The 16,708-nt window shown below is 39.7% G+C and overlaps 1 protein-coding gene across 4 annotated transcripts in view; it reads right to left on the bottom strand.

Annotated features, from left to right (window-relative positions):
* The window catches only part of clstn1 (calsyntenin 1), a 34,548-nt gene extending 25,095 nt beyond the window's left edge, over window positions 1–9,453 (bottom strand). For all 4 annotated transcript variants that reach the window (XM_008413363.2, XM_008413365.2, XM_008413364.2 and 1 more), the window contains exon 1: window positions 9,192–9,453. In XM_008413363.2, the coding sequence (XP_008411585.1) occupies window positions 9,192–9,273 (82 nt within the window). In that variant the 5' untranslated portion in view covers window positions 9,274–9,453. The remainder of the gene's footprint in view (window positions 1–9,191) is intronic.
* Between the last annotated feature and the right edge of the window lie 7,255 nt (window positions 9,454–16,708).

Raw genomic sequence — 16,708 nt, 5'->3', positions numbered from 1 at the left:
GTCAAAAGCTGCCAAGTTTCCCATAACTGGCTCTGAGCAATGACTGGCAGCTCACTTAGAACAACATTAGAATATTTATGTTCAATAAATGAATCAAAACTGAAAAGTTTGACTTTTTTCATGGTCTGTAAAAACGTTAACCAATTGTCTGCTCCTCTTTTTGAGCTTAACGAGAAAAAAATTGAAGAAGGTTGAGAACTAAAGTTTGACATTAGCTTCCCTGACCAGACCTCTCCAAATACCAGCGGTCCACTGTAATCTCTTAATTTCAGAAACGATCATCTCTATAAGAAAACCTCAAGTGCAATTTGTTCAACTGGCGCCAATGTTTATTGGATTTAATTACCAATTACTGAAACTTTTCTTTAAAATGTCTAATGAGAAAAATATCCTGAGCTGGCTTTTCACAGTACGATCAATTACTTCCAAGTCCAACCATAAATAAGTAAATCTGCATATATTATGCAACGTTGCTAGAGTTTGACTGTGTGAAACATCTTGATCTACGTGAATGTTAAGAAGGGGCTATATAAGGATTCAATGACTGACTGAATTAATGCAAATCGCACACAAATGAGTTTGTAAGTACTGAAGCCTTACTATTGAAGCTCTAATTATTTCTCAGAATAAATGACAAAACATTTCAGCTGTGAAGTACGACTAAAAGAGGCCAAAGTAATAAAAACGCAGTCATGATGGTTGTTCCAATCACAACGCTGCACATCTTGGTGTTTTTATTTTTGTCTGAAAGAACATTTATCCATTTCAATAATCTTTACTTTTCCTGACAACCTTATAGATTTTCCTGAGCGCTTCAAAAGTTTTCTGCATTCTTGACATCTAAATAAGAAACATTTAAAAAGAAAATACTTGGCAAGTTAGCTTTTACAACTCTAGTAGAAGGCTGTTTTTCTATGTTAGTGTGAGACTAAAGCTCTGTTTAAAACTCTGTGACACTTTCTTTAATACTATTTTTTTTAAAAACAAGTACAACTGCTAGGTTTGGCAAACCCAGTGAATGAAGTAACGTAACAAACATTCACATGGACACAAAGACTGAACCCCGACCTATACAATTTGACCTATAAACCGTGTGAAACGCTTCCTGGGAGAACGGGACAGACACAATGGGTCTTGGTAATCCTGAGATTCAATAGTCCGCCACCACATCGCTGTTACAGACAGCGCGTCTCTGTGACACGGAGAAAGAAAGAAAAAAAAAATCATTAAACAGCAACTGCAGCTCTGATAACGTGTGGCAGAAAATCTAAGACTGTTTCCCTAAGAGACAATTAACCGTGGTTTTATCTGGAGCATTTACCAAAGGTTTTTCACAGATCCATTAGCCGCTCGGGCCCCGAATACCCATCCTGATTAAGGAAATGCATCATATACTCTGGCCACAGGCTGCTGTTTGCTCAGGAGGAATAACAAAGCCGTCCACATTGTAGCAGCGGCCTGTGATAATCAGATGAGGGTTTATAATACAAGCAAACCTCAAAGGGCTTGTTGTGTAATGATGATGGCGCAGTCACGTGTTGTGGCCGCGCTGCGGTGTGGAGCTCCGCTTCATAAATCAAGCACCAGTGTTACGGCAGCAGCTCCGGAAAATCATCTTCTCTGATCGCATCACAGGTAAAAAGCAAGAACGCAAAACATCAAGATTGAGACAATGATTTGGGGGGGGAGGGGGGGATGGACTAAATATTTGTTTGTGCTGATCATGACAGATTTAGTTCCATCTTAAACTATAATTAAAATGAGGAAACTGATAGAAATGTGCAAAGATTGACATGTTGGGGAAGAGCATCGCTGCAAGATGATGCTGCCACCACCATGTTTCACCAGCAGGGTCAGGATGATGAGTTAATCTCAATTAAATGCACAGGATAAAAAAGGGAAGGGAAAAATTACAGACACTGAAGGAGTGTGAATAATTTTACCAAGCTTTCTATAGAAGGGACGGGCATTTATCGTATCGTATCGTATCGTATCGTATCGTATCGTTCGTTGTTTACTGTGATAAATTTGTTATCATGATAAAAATGTTGATTTATTGTTAAAATAAAGTCAAGTTATTCCATAATGTCAAAGATGTTAGTTTTAATATTTTCTCCACCTGTTATCCAATGAAAGCATCAATAAATTTGAAAATGTGCGTGTGCAGTTTGTGATTACAACTGGGTACATTTCTCAAGAGAAGAATTTGTGTCCCGTTACCTACAAAAGAAACAATAACTAGCCTAATGACTAGCTTGCATCAGTCTCAGTGTTTTCTTTTTTTTAAGTAAATGTTTGATCACCTGCATTGCTAATAAATACGAAGAATTATAAATTCTTGACTGAAGGCAGCGCGCTCTCTGGAGTAGACCGCCAGTCTTTTCGTTTGAGGCTAAATAAAGCCCGTCTGTTGCCTGGTTGTTCATACTTGTCTTATTAGCTGGAGCAGCACACTCAAGAGGGAAGGTTTATCTGCGCTCAGACAGAAACGCCAGACTTTGAAGTGCTTCCCGAGAGAGTCTGGGACATTTTTGCTGCAAAATAAAAAGTAAACAAAATATTCTAAATATTCAAGAACACTGATAACCAGGAGAAAGGCTTTAGCAAACAACTGTACTTTCAACAAAAAAAAACAACAACAAAAAACAGCGCATTGCCTTTTGGCAGTGTCAAATACAGCTCTAGGCCTTTTTTAAGTCAGCAAAGACGAATAGACACCGCAGCCAAAAAGGTGAAGCTATGCAGTGCATGCAGATCCGAGTTACTGAAAAACTTCCAATTATGCCGAGAAGTGGACCAGGAATAATCAATGAACAATCTGCTCTCGGTCTCCAACGGCGAGCACACTTCTCCGTTTGTCTTGCCTTGCAGGTTCCTGAGTTCGCCGTCGCGAGGCGCTTCCATCACAGACCTGGGACTGTTCTAAAGGAAGGTCTGGGGCCTCAGGGGCCCACACTCCCAAAACATACAACTCAGACAGGAAAGCTGCTCAGTTCCCCTGCCAGGCAACGGCATTTGTTTGTCCTCTGTGCAGTCACAGCCGCCCAATGGCGCGAGCACGCCCTGGACGACCGCAGAGCTCTTCTGAAGAGGGGGCGGGCTGATGGGTAGCGGGGGGTTTGGAGACGATGCAACCTTAAACGTAACTTAACCAGCTCTCTGTGTGAGCTGCACGACAGCAGCATTGAGGAAGAGTGAGACGATGAAGCTCTAAACAGCTGCTGGAGTGTAGCGGCCCTGCAGCAGGAGACGGGATCTCTGGTTACCTGTTTCCCATGGAACCTGAATGTGGATGTGATACGCCCCAGTGTGAATAGCTCTGCTGTGGCTCTTTTCTTTCCCCTGGAAACAACGGGACTCCAGGGAGAAAGGTAGTCGTACAGAGAAGGTGTGCAATCGGGAATGTGGTTACTGTTCACTCAGAAAAATAACTTAAAGCAGGATTCCTACGTGTAAAAATGACACACGACTTCTTAAAGATCTTCTCAAAGGGATGACTCAAGGAAGGAAAGAGGGAAGGAAGGAAGGACACAACATATGACTCAAGGAAGGGAAGAACAGAAGAAAGAAGGAAGGAAGATTTACACATGGGAATCATGAATAAAGTGTGAAAATATAATTGTTCTTCCACTCGCATTTTATTTTTCCACACTTATCCAGACCTGAAAAAGACTGAAATCAAATTCCAGACTTGTACTGGAAAATGTACATGTACATGTCATTATTTATTCATGAGTTAGAAATTCAACTTTAAGTGCAGGAATTTACAAAACAAAAAGCAATATTCCTGCTTTAAAATATTTTTATGTCATTGAAATTAAAAATCGGTAACCCCAAACTTCTCACCTCCACATTGATGTTTTCCCACAACAAGCAAAACCAGGCAATAAACTAAACGCATTCTGCTTTTCTTGGTGACTGACAACTTCCTAAGTCATCTGGCCGACTTAATATTCACAACTAAATGACCCTTTCTCAACAGTTCACCGCCCCCATTCAGCTCGTAAAGGCACCAACCAGCGCAAAGTCACCGCCGACCCAAATAGTGACAGTCCAGCGGTCTCAGACCCTCACGGGCAAATTAGCAAACCAAAATGCCTCGGCATCTTAGCACTTGGGGGATTATCCAATACGCACATTCTTGAGGGGCTTGAGTTGTGATCTCTCAAACAGTGACCACACTGTTACACGCTGCTCAGTCAAGAGTCCAGCCCTGGAAGCCTTTCACTGAGAGAAAACACTGCTGGAAAGCATGTTAGACATGTGAAGCACAGTGTTTGTTGGTAAATAAACTGCTATTCAGGGGAAACAATGATTGTTTTTAACCAGCTTTCAACCAAATTTATGTGACATTCATGTCCCACTTTTCAAGCACAATTTGGGATAAAATTCACAACAAACACACATCTAAATTTAACAGTCTTGTTGAAACAACCAATCAAAGATCCTTTAATTTCATTTGAATAAAGCTACATCCTACTAGGCAGTTGTACAGAAACACAGTTGTACAGTTGCACAGAAAAAAGTCCTGAGTTTAAACCTGTTAATCAGCTTTGTGTTCGGTTTTCTTCCTGAACTCCATTTGACTTCACCATCACCCCAACCTCCTGAGATGCTTGAGATTTGCAAAGAGTGTGTTTTTGCTAGAGATGCAACATAGACACGGGCTGGTATTAAAGTAAAATAAAATGATTTCACTGCATTGATGTACTGTATTTAATAAGATCTAGTTACAAAAAAAACCATTGATTATTCCCACTGATGACAAAATATTTCACATTTCCTAAATAAGTTCAAGTTTTTGCTGATGATGCCTTTCTTAAAAACTTCAATTTCCCTCATTTGTCTTACATTAATGTTAGCAGACCTGTTCTTCGGGGAGATACTCTAACCCTTTAACCATTATCCTCTCGACATTTAACATTGTCATTTTAGAGGAAAAACAAGTATGTAAACTGATGCAGAATGACAGCACACAACATTGTCATTGGAGTGGCATGAGAGGGGCGAACAATGCGGCCATTGTCAGCCGTGTGTATTCACGCAGTTTCTAATCGCCACAACACGGAGCGATGACTTACAGATCAGCAATAGCTTCGAGGCTTAAACGGGGCTTAAGTGACGGCTTTCTGCAACACATAAGAAACCTGAGCTCCCTTCATTACTGAAGGGGTTGTTCAGGTCTGTGGAGTTTTTTATACATCATTTGTTCCTGGGATTTTCTAGCTGATTTATTATCAGTGTATAAAAAAGATGGGTAAAAGTTAAATAAGGTTTCCCTCAGAAAACTTGCTAAGCCCGGTGGTTAGGGGCTTGGTAGTCATTCATCCAGCACCCCGTCGTGTTTTTGAGTTTAAATTTTTTTTTAAAGTTGACAGGAAATTGGAAAATATCACCTGATGATTATGTGTTATTGGAAGATTTGTATCTGAACACAAACCATAAAGTCTTAAAAAAAGCAAACATTTAAAATAACTGAAATAAATGGGCAAAGCTAAGCCTGGTGGGGGCACAAGTAAAGTCTGGTGGCCCGCCAGGCTTATAATACACTGGGGGAAACCCTGGTTTAATATATACATGTATGAAATATTAAGGTTCAGCTTCATTGTGATCTTCAGAGAAGCACCGATCCAGTTTTCTATGGCCGACGGCTATTTATGGTTTTCTTTAGAGTACGATCTCTGAAAAATAAAAAATTATATTGTTTGCATTTTCAAAACCTTTATTTAATTCTTTTTATTGACGTAAAACAAAATTTCTCAAAGTACATGAAAACCAAAAATTGTAGCGTGTGCTGAAGCACCTGATAATTTGAAAAATAAGATATTTTTTTCAATCTACAACATGCCAAATGTCCAAATTACCAAAGAAAGTCAAGGGAACATTTGGCCGACTTTTGATAAAGCAGTGAAGTATACTTAGTTTGGTTAAAGAATTCGATAAAGATTCAATAAACCCCACGTGTTGAGGCTTGGAAAGAAAACTAAAGCATCTGACTTGAGTTTTTAATAAGCTTCAGCCATGTGAGGAGAACCCATATGTTAACGCCTCACAAAGCAGGGCATCCAATTTGTTTGACTGGAATTAACTTAATTCAGTGATGAATGAGCCACAAAACTTCCCAGCAGCCAGTGTTCCCTTTGTCCGATTGTTTGCACAGAAGAAGCCCAGGCATTGCAGCAGACCTAACGTTTGAGTCGAGAGCACGGTGGACAAGCCCAGCAGCTGCTTGTGGGTACAGAAAAAGAAATAAATGACATGGGTGACATCTGGAAAACAAGCAAGAAGCACTTTAATGACCAGAAGTGTCTCCGGCATAGCAGGGAACGGTAGTTTGAACACTTTGACCAGCACAGCGTGAGACAAATTCATTTGCACTCTTGACATTTTCTTGATGGCGGTGAAATGATTCATACGCTCTAAATACAAACTCTGATGTATACCAAAACATGTAAACTGAGCCTTTAGCTCAATCTGTTTCATATAGAGCTGGCATCCAATCACTTCTTAACAAGCTTTCAAGACCAAGAACCACAAGGGAAACAAACCCTCGGGAGTTTTTGGCTTCTTCATCTCGCTGCCAGATGGCTGGTAATAAAAAATAATCAAATATAGACGGACAACAAGCCATGAGATGGCGCACAAAATAGGAAGGTAACCTTTGGTTAATAAAAGATAAGCCCTCCACGGAGAGTTGATTTCACAGGTTTTCTTTCCTGATAAGAGCAGGGGAAGGCAGCAGGTGCACTTTGTACACACAAACTGGGATGCTGGCACTTTTTGCACAGCACCAAGTATTTACTGGTCTTCGTGGCCTTTTGATGGATGACAAAGGGAATGAAGTTACTGCTGAGCATTCTCAGCTGTTTCACATGGAAACTGGGAAAAAAAAAAAGAGAAGTAAAATAGGCAAGGATAAAGCACTTCCTTAAAGGCTACCTTTGAGTTTAGCCATTCAGTTTGGTATTTTCTTCATGAGGCGTGCAGTGTTAGCCAGCACGCTGTGGGATCACGTTTTATTCATGAGAGTAATGAGAATACACATTATTTCATTACTCTATGAACCAATGATCTTTTACCAACCTGACATTTACAGTAAAAAGGTGAGTGGAAGTGAAGGGGGATTTATCATCTTCTGTCAGTAATAAACCCAAAATGATAAAAGTAGGACAAGAACACAAGTTTTAACATGGCTAATCGCAGATGAAACACATTATCTGATTGTAATTTAATGCAAATGCACCTCACAATTCATAAGGTTCTGAATTTTATCTTTTAGATGTTGAGATAAGAAGTAAAATCTATAAATTCAAACATTATTCTCTGCTTCACTAGTTTTTTTTGTTTTTGTTTTTTTTTAGGTTATTTAACCAGACTACAAATGGTCAACTCCATTCCAGATTGTTCATGAACTTGGTGATTCCATAAAAAGTATCATTAGCTTGAACAATGGATTTGCGGATGAAGAAATTTGACAGGATAATGAACAGGTTAATCACATAACAGCGAGAATTTAATTTGCTGTCATAACCGGTTCAACCGCACAACACATTTCTCCAGCACAGAGTGAAATTGGGGTTAAATGCGACTGGAAATCAATCTGATAATTGGTTCCAAAGGTTCTTTGAAACACATGCAAAACATGTCGTTTCCCTGAGGTTGTCACAGGCAGTATGGTGGCTTAAAAATAAAATCTGGAGATTTTTTTCATACCAAATCTGATTTCAATCGATTGGTTTCCCTTTCTTAAAAAGAAATGAAAAGTGACAGACAATATTATTTGTATATAAATCTTCCCTTCCCGGAGTTGACCCGAATTCAAAGTCCAACTAAGTGCAAGATATGAAACTTGTAAAACAAGACGGTATTCCCTGGGCGGGCTGACTTCACTCTGAACTAAGGAAGCCCAAGAAAGGGAGATCAAAAAATATAATCAACATTAAATCATTGCTAATGGTGCTTTGCAAATTGCTCATACGTGCATGTTTTTTAAAAAAAATGAATAAATAAAAGGAAGCTCCTTCTGTCTCCTGATTGAACAGCCTTCTTTTCAGGGATCATTTCCTCCGGTTCACACCCAATTTCCAAATTTGCACAATCAAGTTTCCCCCACAATATTTTAAGCCCTAACAATGGATAGCTGCCCAGGCTTGCTGATAACGTCCAGTGACTAACATACACCTGCCTCTCACACACCCCGGACCAGGAAGCTCGCTCTGGAGATCCAGAGCACCGAGTTTAAGGATAAAAACAGTCTATAAATTCATGCGGTGGAGGTGGAGGTGGAGGGGGGGTTATCTCTGAAAAGGGAAGAGCAGGGAGGGAGGGAGGAGGACCTCCCTGCAGCAAATAAAGACATGCTGCAAAAATAAGGGAGCAGCAGGACTTCGACTTTGTACAGTTTCTGATCATAAGTAGGCGCAGATCTTTCTGCTGGAGCTCCTCGGCTCATAAATATTTACATCCACAGACAAAAACAAGGACATGTGAATAAGATCTGCAGTGCGTAGCGGACCCAACAACACCCGTCGCGATGGGACCACAACCCAATCATTTGGCTTCACACTGGAAACACAAACATGTCATACTAAATGAATGCCGCAAACTCTGTTTTATATATATATATATATCTGTTATATATATATATATATACAATAAAAAAAATAAGCGGAGTACCTTCAACAAGGGAGTAATAATAATTCATAAACTCTGCATAGAGGGTGAGGCTTGTTTTATTCTTGATTTTAAAAAAAGAGAGAACGAATCAACCCAAAAATAGAAATAGATGGAGATGACAGAAAGGGGTCGTCTTGTACGTTTATTTTTATCTGATGAGATTTAAGATTAAATGTCACAAATTGCTAATAATAATAATAATAATAATAATAATATTTAATAAGCGTTACTGCTGTTGGAGTTTGTGCAGGTCTATTATTATCGCGGGGATGCACTTGCCACCGGCCACATCCATCCGCTGCGGCTCCAGACTGGACCCACCATCCCTGAGCAGGTTAGTGGTCGGGCATCCGTCAGCCCGGCTATACCTCCGCTATTTCACCTTCACGGCTCCCGAACGGAACCAGAAGGCTCCGGGGAGCCGCCAGCCTTCAGCCAAGCAGAAGCGAGCCTGTCAGAGGCTCACTCAGACACACAGAGACGCAACGGGCTCAGATAAATCCCAGCTTAGTTACCTTTAGCTGCCTCCACCGCGCATAATAGTCCGAGGACCAGTCCGACCGCGGATGCAAATTGTTTATTCCCTCGGAACCGCATCCTGACTTTGAGTTCAGCCGCGGGGAAGTCAAGCACAGCCTTCTTCGGTCCTCGTCAGTCAGGCCGGAGCGTTTATACGGAACAGGAAAATTAAAATCCAGGAGATGAGTGTTGGTTACCACGGTAGCTCTAAGATGGCCGTCGTCGCTACCGCCGCTCTGCTCTCTCTTCAATCACTGATTCTCTCGCAGTTTTCTGCCGGCTGCGTTCTCGGACTGTCGGAAATCACACTGACGTGTCCGCACAAACTAGTCACCACGGTTTACATTCTCGTTAGAGTGGCTAAAGTTTAATTGAATATCAAAACGCTAAACAAGTAAGTAGAGAAAATATGTAATTTAAATAAAGACTTACAGTAATAAATAATTTTCAAAATGTAATAATTTCCCCGTCTTTTTCTAGAAAATGAATCTGAATTTTACTTTACCTTTTACTGATTCCACAAAGACTGAAGCGCAGTAACCAATGGCAATCATTGAGTTTAAATGTAAAATTGAAGATTTGTCTAGAGTATTTTGTGTACAGAAAAAAAATATGAAACCTCCAATAAATTTGTCTAGTTACTTTTTTGTCACATTCCAGTGTGTGGATCATCAAACAGTTTAATATTAATTTCTTAAAAATTATTAAAAGCAAGAGGCGCAGTGTAGCATTTGCAATACTGGCAGCGACTCTTTTAGGTGACTGGAGGAATTTTGGCCTCGGCATAATTATCTTGAATCAGCCACATTGGATGATTTTTGAGCGTAAATGGCCTTCGTTTGGCTTTTTCTTATCCATTTTTAGGTTGCCATCATTGACCTGCTGCAAAGTAGAAAGCCTGGCTGCATGGTGTAAAATCAAAAACCTCAAATATAGAGAGGAAAATGTTGAGGTCCATTCCTGAAGAGTGAGAGAGTAGGTAACAGTTATTAAACCAACAAAATCTATGAAAATGTACATACAAACAAATTTAATTCAACTACACCAATAGTTTTTCTGTGATCTGTGAGAAAGAAGGAATTCACATTGCACCGGTTTCTTTTTCCACAAAGACATAAACAAGATAAAAATCAGAGACAGAAGAATGTAGCCTATCTAAAGGCTTAGAATTTTATCAGTGGATTACAAAAGGTAAATCTACAGATACAAAAAATAACCTCAAGACCGTTTAAAATGATAAATCACTAACTGGCTAAATAAATAAATAAATTATTTCATTGGGTGTAGCAAGTTGGCTATACTCAGTTACTAAAGTGTGATAGCACAGAAAACAGAAAGCTAAAAAGTAACACAAGGGGAAAAAAATAACTAAATAAATTAAATGAGATGAGAACTGAGCCACAAGAAACACAAAGACAAAAAAATAACAAAGCAGCAATGCTGACGACGTAAAGAAAAACTGTCAAAGATGACACATTTCCACATCAAACTGTAACAAATGAAGTGGAAATTTTATTCATTTATAACTGTGTGAGTGATTTGCAAAAGGTCAGCATTTTGGGTTTGCAACATGTGTTTGACAAGTGTGAAGTGGATTGATACTTCCTTCCTCAGCTTTTATTATCAAATATCCACAGTAACTCCCTAAAATGTGTGTTTCAGCTCAGTGGGCTTGTTCTTATTTATCTTTCAAACAACAAAATGAGGGGAATGCGTCTCATAAATTTTTTTTACTAATTGTCTTATCCCTAAAACAATGTCATCTTATCACTTCCACAGGAAATCTTAGTAAAGGGTCACACATTTTCACCTCAAACTGTTTCAAGCCAGCTGACATGACAATTTCTCATGCAGTGATAATTATTGATCATTGTTTTAAACAAATGCAACAACCTAAAGGGGATCTGTTGACGTCCCTGTAATGTTGACACAGTCGCTCTATCAGAAATTTCCATGGTCAAAAGAATGCATGTTGCCGAGCATCTCTTCTTGCAGATGTTTACTGAGAAAGCTACCAGCTGTCATCTGTCTGTCTGACTGATTGTGCAATGATGCAGCATGCAGTTAAACTCATGAAGCACAGCTGCAGGTGAAGAAACTTCCTCTTGTTTGTTTGGATCAGAAAAGTTCTCTCTGGTCTTTTGTTGTTACCTGAAATCATGTTACTGATGCATAAACTCATGAATTACATTTAAGTAGAAAATATTATAGCTTGGACGTGGATAAGCTTAACTTTAATAAAGGTGCTTCACTTCACAACAACACTCGTGTGTTATTTCTGTTTGACAGATACTCTATTGGTTAACGTAATGCTCCATGCAGTATTAATTTCTCCAATGAGTCCAGAATCATTCACATTAGCAGAATGGATCTGGAATAACATTGAACATCATCCACTTATTTGATTTAGATGTAGGCCGATCATAAAAAAATATATATACGTACAGAAAAGCAATTCCAGGACACAATTTGTAATTTTACTGTGAATTGACAATATGTATCAAAGTGTCAACTTAAAACTGACACTTTGCTGCCTTCCCCTGCTTAAACCAATGTACAGTAAACTTTAAACATTAACTTGTGTTTCAGACGATTCCCCGAGATAAGATTTGCTTATTCTTTTATCCTTTCATTACTATGGGCTTCGTTTGTTTCCCCAACTTCAGATCAAAAACAATCCACTTGTCTTATTTTATCAGTCGCATTCATTTAAAGCTAAATATACATGCCGCCCAAATTCCGAGCTTGACATTCGAGCCTGAAGGCATCACAAGTCCGATGTTGGCCAGTGACGTCAGCGGTGTTATTGTGGGAGCGTGCAGCCTCTTTAGCACAGACGGCTAAACTGGGACCAAGGGCCGGGGCCAAACGCCTCCTCCAATACGATCCAGTGATTGTAATACTGCAAAGTGCCTTGCTGCATTAAACAGCATGCTACAGTGGAGGAGGGTCATTTTAAATCTGGTCACTTTCTGAAATTTTGGATGTAATTGAAAGATATAAAGTGTAACTGTAATTTTGGAACTGAATGTGTCATCATACACCTGCTTTGTCATCTTGATAAAGCAGGCAGCACTGTGATAATCCCCGACATCTTATCTGGATGATCTTTTCTTAAGAAATCATTAAGAAACAGATTTAGTATTCACCCAAACCACATTTGTCTGATTTCAAAATGTGTTTAATAATCTCCAGCATGACAAAAAAAAAAAAAAAAAAAAAAAGCACAAGCAGCAACTATGTCTATTGTGGCATTTTATTTCCAAAATTTCTGTAGAGCCATACAAGACAAATGGAAGCTGAAAATCTAAATGACAGGTAAAAACAAACAAACATAAAATATCGACTTGTCCCAAAGTGGAAGATAATTTCAAACAATCTTTCCTACTGTAACACAGCTACAACACATGCATACCAAAGTGAGAATAGCATCTTCCTGAATTGCAAATTGGGAGCTACTTTCTAATCAACACCCTCCAAAACAGACAGCACCCCTAAGGAGAAGATGCCAAGTAATCACAGAGTTACTTCGGCACATACATTTCAAAATCTGCATCACACTGAGCAATGTTAGCATACATTACCCTCATGCTAAAGTAGCTTTGTTTGAGGCTATTACACCTCAGAAAGCCTCTCAAACACTACATCATGAGGAAAGTCCTGTTGTGAATTTAAGCTCATTTATTTGCCGCGTCCTTCAGATGTAACAGTGTAAAGCATCCCTTTGTTCATTTACCTCGACTGGGAAACAATAACAATTTGAAATAACAGAGAGATAACCTTTACAACCCTTGGACGTGTCTAGAAGCGAACGTTCTCTCTCCACTGGCCTGACAGCTGCAGTCATCGCAAGTAAACAGCAGAGAATGACCACAATTAAGTGATGAGTCTATAAACAAGGAGAGTCTATCGACTTCAGAGCAGCAGCAGAACTGAAGAACAGTGCGTTATTTGTTCCCAGCTTGGCAACACGTGAAGTGGTGGAGGGAAAGCGAACATTTCTTTCTCTCACAGATGTCCGACACTCCAGGGAACAGATAGTGGCCATTGTCGTGTCTTTGGGGAACAATGCTGAGCAGTAAAAAGGTTTTGACGGAAAGGTGTGAGACATCAGCGAATAATCACAGTAGTGTTGCTTCCTCCAGAACATCTCGCACACTTGGCTAATAGCCCCGCTGTTTTGGATTGCCATGATTGCTGATGCATTGTTGTCTGCTCCTAGTGCCATCTCTTTGTGCTGTGAAAGGATGTTAAAAGCCCTTATTTTTGTACAAATTGAATGCATGTTTTATCGTTTAGACAAGGTAAATAGAATTTGTTTCCCTTTTTGTAAACACAGAAAAATGTATTTTATCAAATTACATCACATCTCATAAGTGTGAAAACATAATACCACTAACTTTGCGGTATTAAATGATAGTTTCAGGTGGGTAGGAATATCTGCTGAAGCTCCATATCCTTTAAGTTTCATGCCAAAAGGAAAATAAATGTATCTTCCCCTCAGAAGAACTAAAATATGAAGTGTACTGAAGTGTGCATGCATGGATGTCTGTTTTCTGTCTTTGTGCTCCTCGGTGATGGACTGGCATCCGTACCCTACAAAAACCCCAGACCCCACAAGGCACATACCTGTATAGAAGATGGATACGTTTAAGTTTTATGAATCAAAGAGGGCTTCATACAGTTGATTTACTTTAATTGATGTGCAGAAAACGTCCAAAATTTTTTGAGAAGCAGGATTGTTTTATGTGTGGTATAGTATAATATAGTATATAGTATAGTACAATATAGCGTAGCATGTCGTAGTGTAGCCGAACATAACCTACCATACTGTAGTATAGTATTTTGTAGTTTCACATAGCATAATATACCAGGTTGGAATAGTATAGCACCATAGTTTCACAAATACCATTTAAAGTGTTGAGAGTACTTTAGTCTTTCGTTTAAAATACTAATTTTATGGTGCAATTTGTCAAAGAACAACAAAAGAAAGCAGGTAATGACTTACAACATTATAACCATGTTACTATGATGGATGAAGGTTAGAAAAGCCCATTTGCTGCCAAGATTACTCCAAAGATCCTTCCATCTCAGTTTTGTTTTTCCTCAGTTTAAGTCATTTTCAGTGTCTGACTGTAGTAATCACTTTATCACAAACATTAAAGTGAGCAGCACTTACAGCGGGTGGTTGGCGACAAACGGAGCGTGGAAAAAAAAATTTAAAAAATAAAAAAGACTCGGCTTTTATCACGAGAATCGAAGCTGTTGTGAGCACTGCTCAAACCACACAAAGTACTGCAGCGACGCGCCGTTGCCATCCAGTTCACACAATTTTCCATAGAAATCCTTAATAATATATTCTCAATGACATTATAGACAAAGAACAGTTTGAAATTGCTAACAACGTTTTCTGATTCCTTTCAAACAGAATTACTACTAAAAGCAGGACATGATGAGCACAAAGCCGGAGTGAGTGGGAATCAGGCAGATGGGGCTCGATAACCCTCACAGGATCCTTCAGTCCTCTTCATCAAGCCTCAAGGATCCTGCAGATTAGGCTGTCTGTCAACATCTCAAGGCAGATCCATATTTAGTCAAATCACTGGAATATGATGTTAAGCATTTGGATTCACTTCGCTTTTATGGTTTATTTCAACAGAACAGCATCTCTTCTCGCGGCCGCTTTTGAGTGCGTTTCCAGATGGGCATCAGGTTGCTCGGAGGAGTGTGTGTGTGTGTGTGTGCGTGTGCGTGTGGTGCCACGAGTTTGAGGTTATTGTTTTTAGGAGCTTGGCCCTTGAACCCCACAGAAGGTCACCTCTGACACGCTGTTGGGGAGGGTTCACACTGCGGGTCAGGCCGGCGACACGTTCTCACCTCCTCGGCTTTATTGCCTCGGAGTGTTTGGGGAGGGGGGGACCGTCATGGCTGTCACAATATGTCCAATCAGTCATCAGTGAAGGGCAGGTCCTCCTGGCTCCCTAGAGTCTCACATTATGAGCAGAGAAAATTAAACGCCTCGTCCACGGCAGCTGATGAAATTAGACAAGTTGGACTTCGTAAAGTTGGGGCTGTTCAAATGTAAATTAGTGGGTGGGTGCAACTGCATATCTGTACACCAGTGTTTTCAATGTAGCAAAGATAGCTTTATAGCAAAGAAGCTCTTTTGATCTTTTGAGGATATTCATAGCTTTACTGCACCAAATTTGAACTGGAGAGTTGCTAAGCCACTATGCCACATAAATACGGATCTGTTTACAAGTCTTCAATTTTGTACCCATTGTCACTTTGTGTTTCCACTTTTTACCCATAAAGCCCGTGTGCTTGGCAAATTGGTATAGGCTTAGCTTTCTAAGTAGTTATGCATTTTCATGAAGTATGTAGATAAACAGTCAAAATAACAGTATGAATTTACTTCTAAAGCATCCCATGGAAGACAGCTCCGCTACACACCAGGAAATGTCAAGTAATGAAGCCAGGAAAGGATTTTAAAAATTCAAAAGGTATGAATACCAACCAGTATTAAAAGACAAGTTAAGAAGGAGCTAAAAATAATGTAAATCTGTTCAAAGACACCAATATGGCATTGTGCTAATGCTTTTAAAACCATCACTAAATTCTTAATGCCTTAGTTTCTGACTGGCAGAAGTTTTGGGGAAATGTGCATAAAAACAAATGTTATGTAAAACTGTGGTAGAAACACGTTATGATGACAATTAGCTTGATACATGCAAAGATAATAAAGGGCTGGTTTTAAACCTAATGTGTAATCACTCTACAAAACCCTCAGTAAATTTGATCTCTATTATTTGGTGCAAGCTCATAATTAGCATGTGTTCACCCACACAGTGGATGGAGTTAATAACAGATGTAGAAACAAGGCGCGCGGCCCACCCACCATAACAGGCCCCTTGCTGAGACATGTCTGTGATTAAAATCTGTGATCCCGGTCCTTCTTGTGCAGGAAAACCTGACGTCCAGACAGGAGGAAGTCAGTAGTTTGCTCCTTCATTACCCTTAACTGAGGCTCATATGGTGAGTGGGTTATGTGGAAATGAAGGAGATAAAAAAAACCCACTTTAAATCACTTTTACCCACTCTCTTATCTATATGTTTAGATTTACTTAGAGCAGAAATATTCCCCTCTTCCGTCCGCTGATTCGCTGAAATAGTCAGACTGGTGAAACCGCAGTACTGGTTCCTTCACCCTGTTTTCTTTCAAGCTGTTCATAATTAAGCTGTTACCCAGCTATTAACTGTAATTAGTGATAACTACTTCATCAGGTCACTACCCCAGACAGAGGGCAGCTAAACACACACGCAGTCAGTCTGCCGTTTCAGAGGACTTTTATATGCAGCTAAAGATAAAGTTTGCAGCTGAGCTCTGTAGAATCAACTCATCAGCACTGTGCAAGCTGCTTCCAATGCATCCGTTTGGTTAATTACCTTTATTCATTACAGATTTTGTTGAGCTTGTGCTTTTCCTTCCCCCACCCCACACACAAAAGTCAGA

This window comes from Poecilia reticulata, linkage group LG7 (assembly GCF_000633615.1).
Source record: "Poecilia reticulata strain Guanapo linkage group LG7, Guppy_female_1.0+MT, whole genome shotgun sequence".
Taxonomy (NCBI): Eukaryota; Metazoa; Chordata; class Actinopteri; order Cyprinodontiformes; family Poeciliidae; genus Poecilia; species Poecilia reticulata.
Note: the sequence above shows the minus strand (reverse complement) of the source record. Positions and strands in the feature narration are given on the sequence as shown.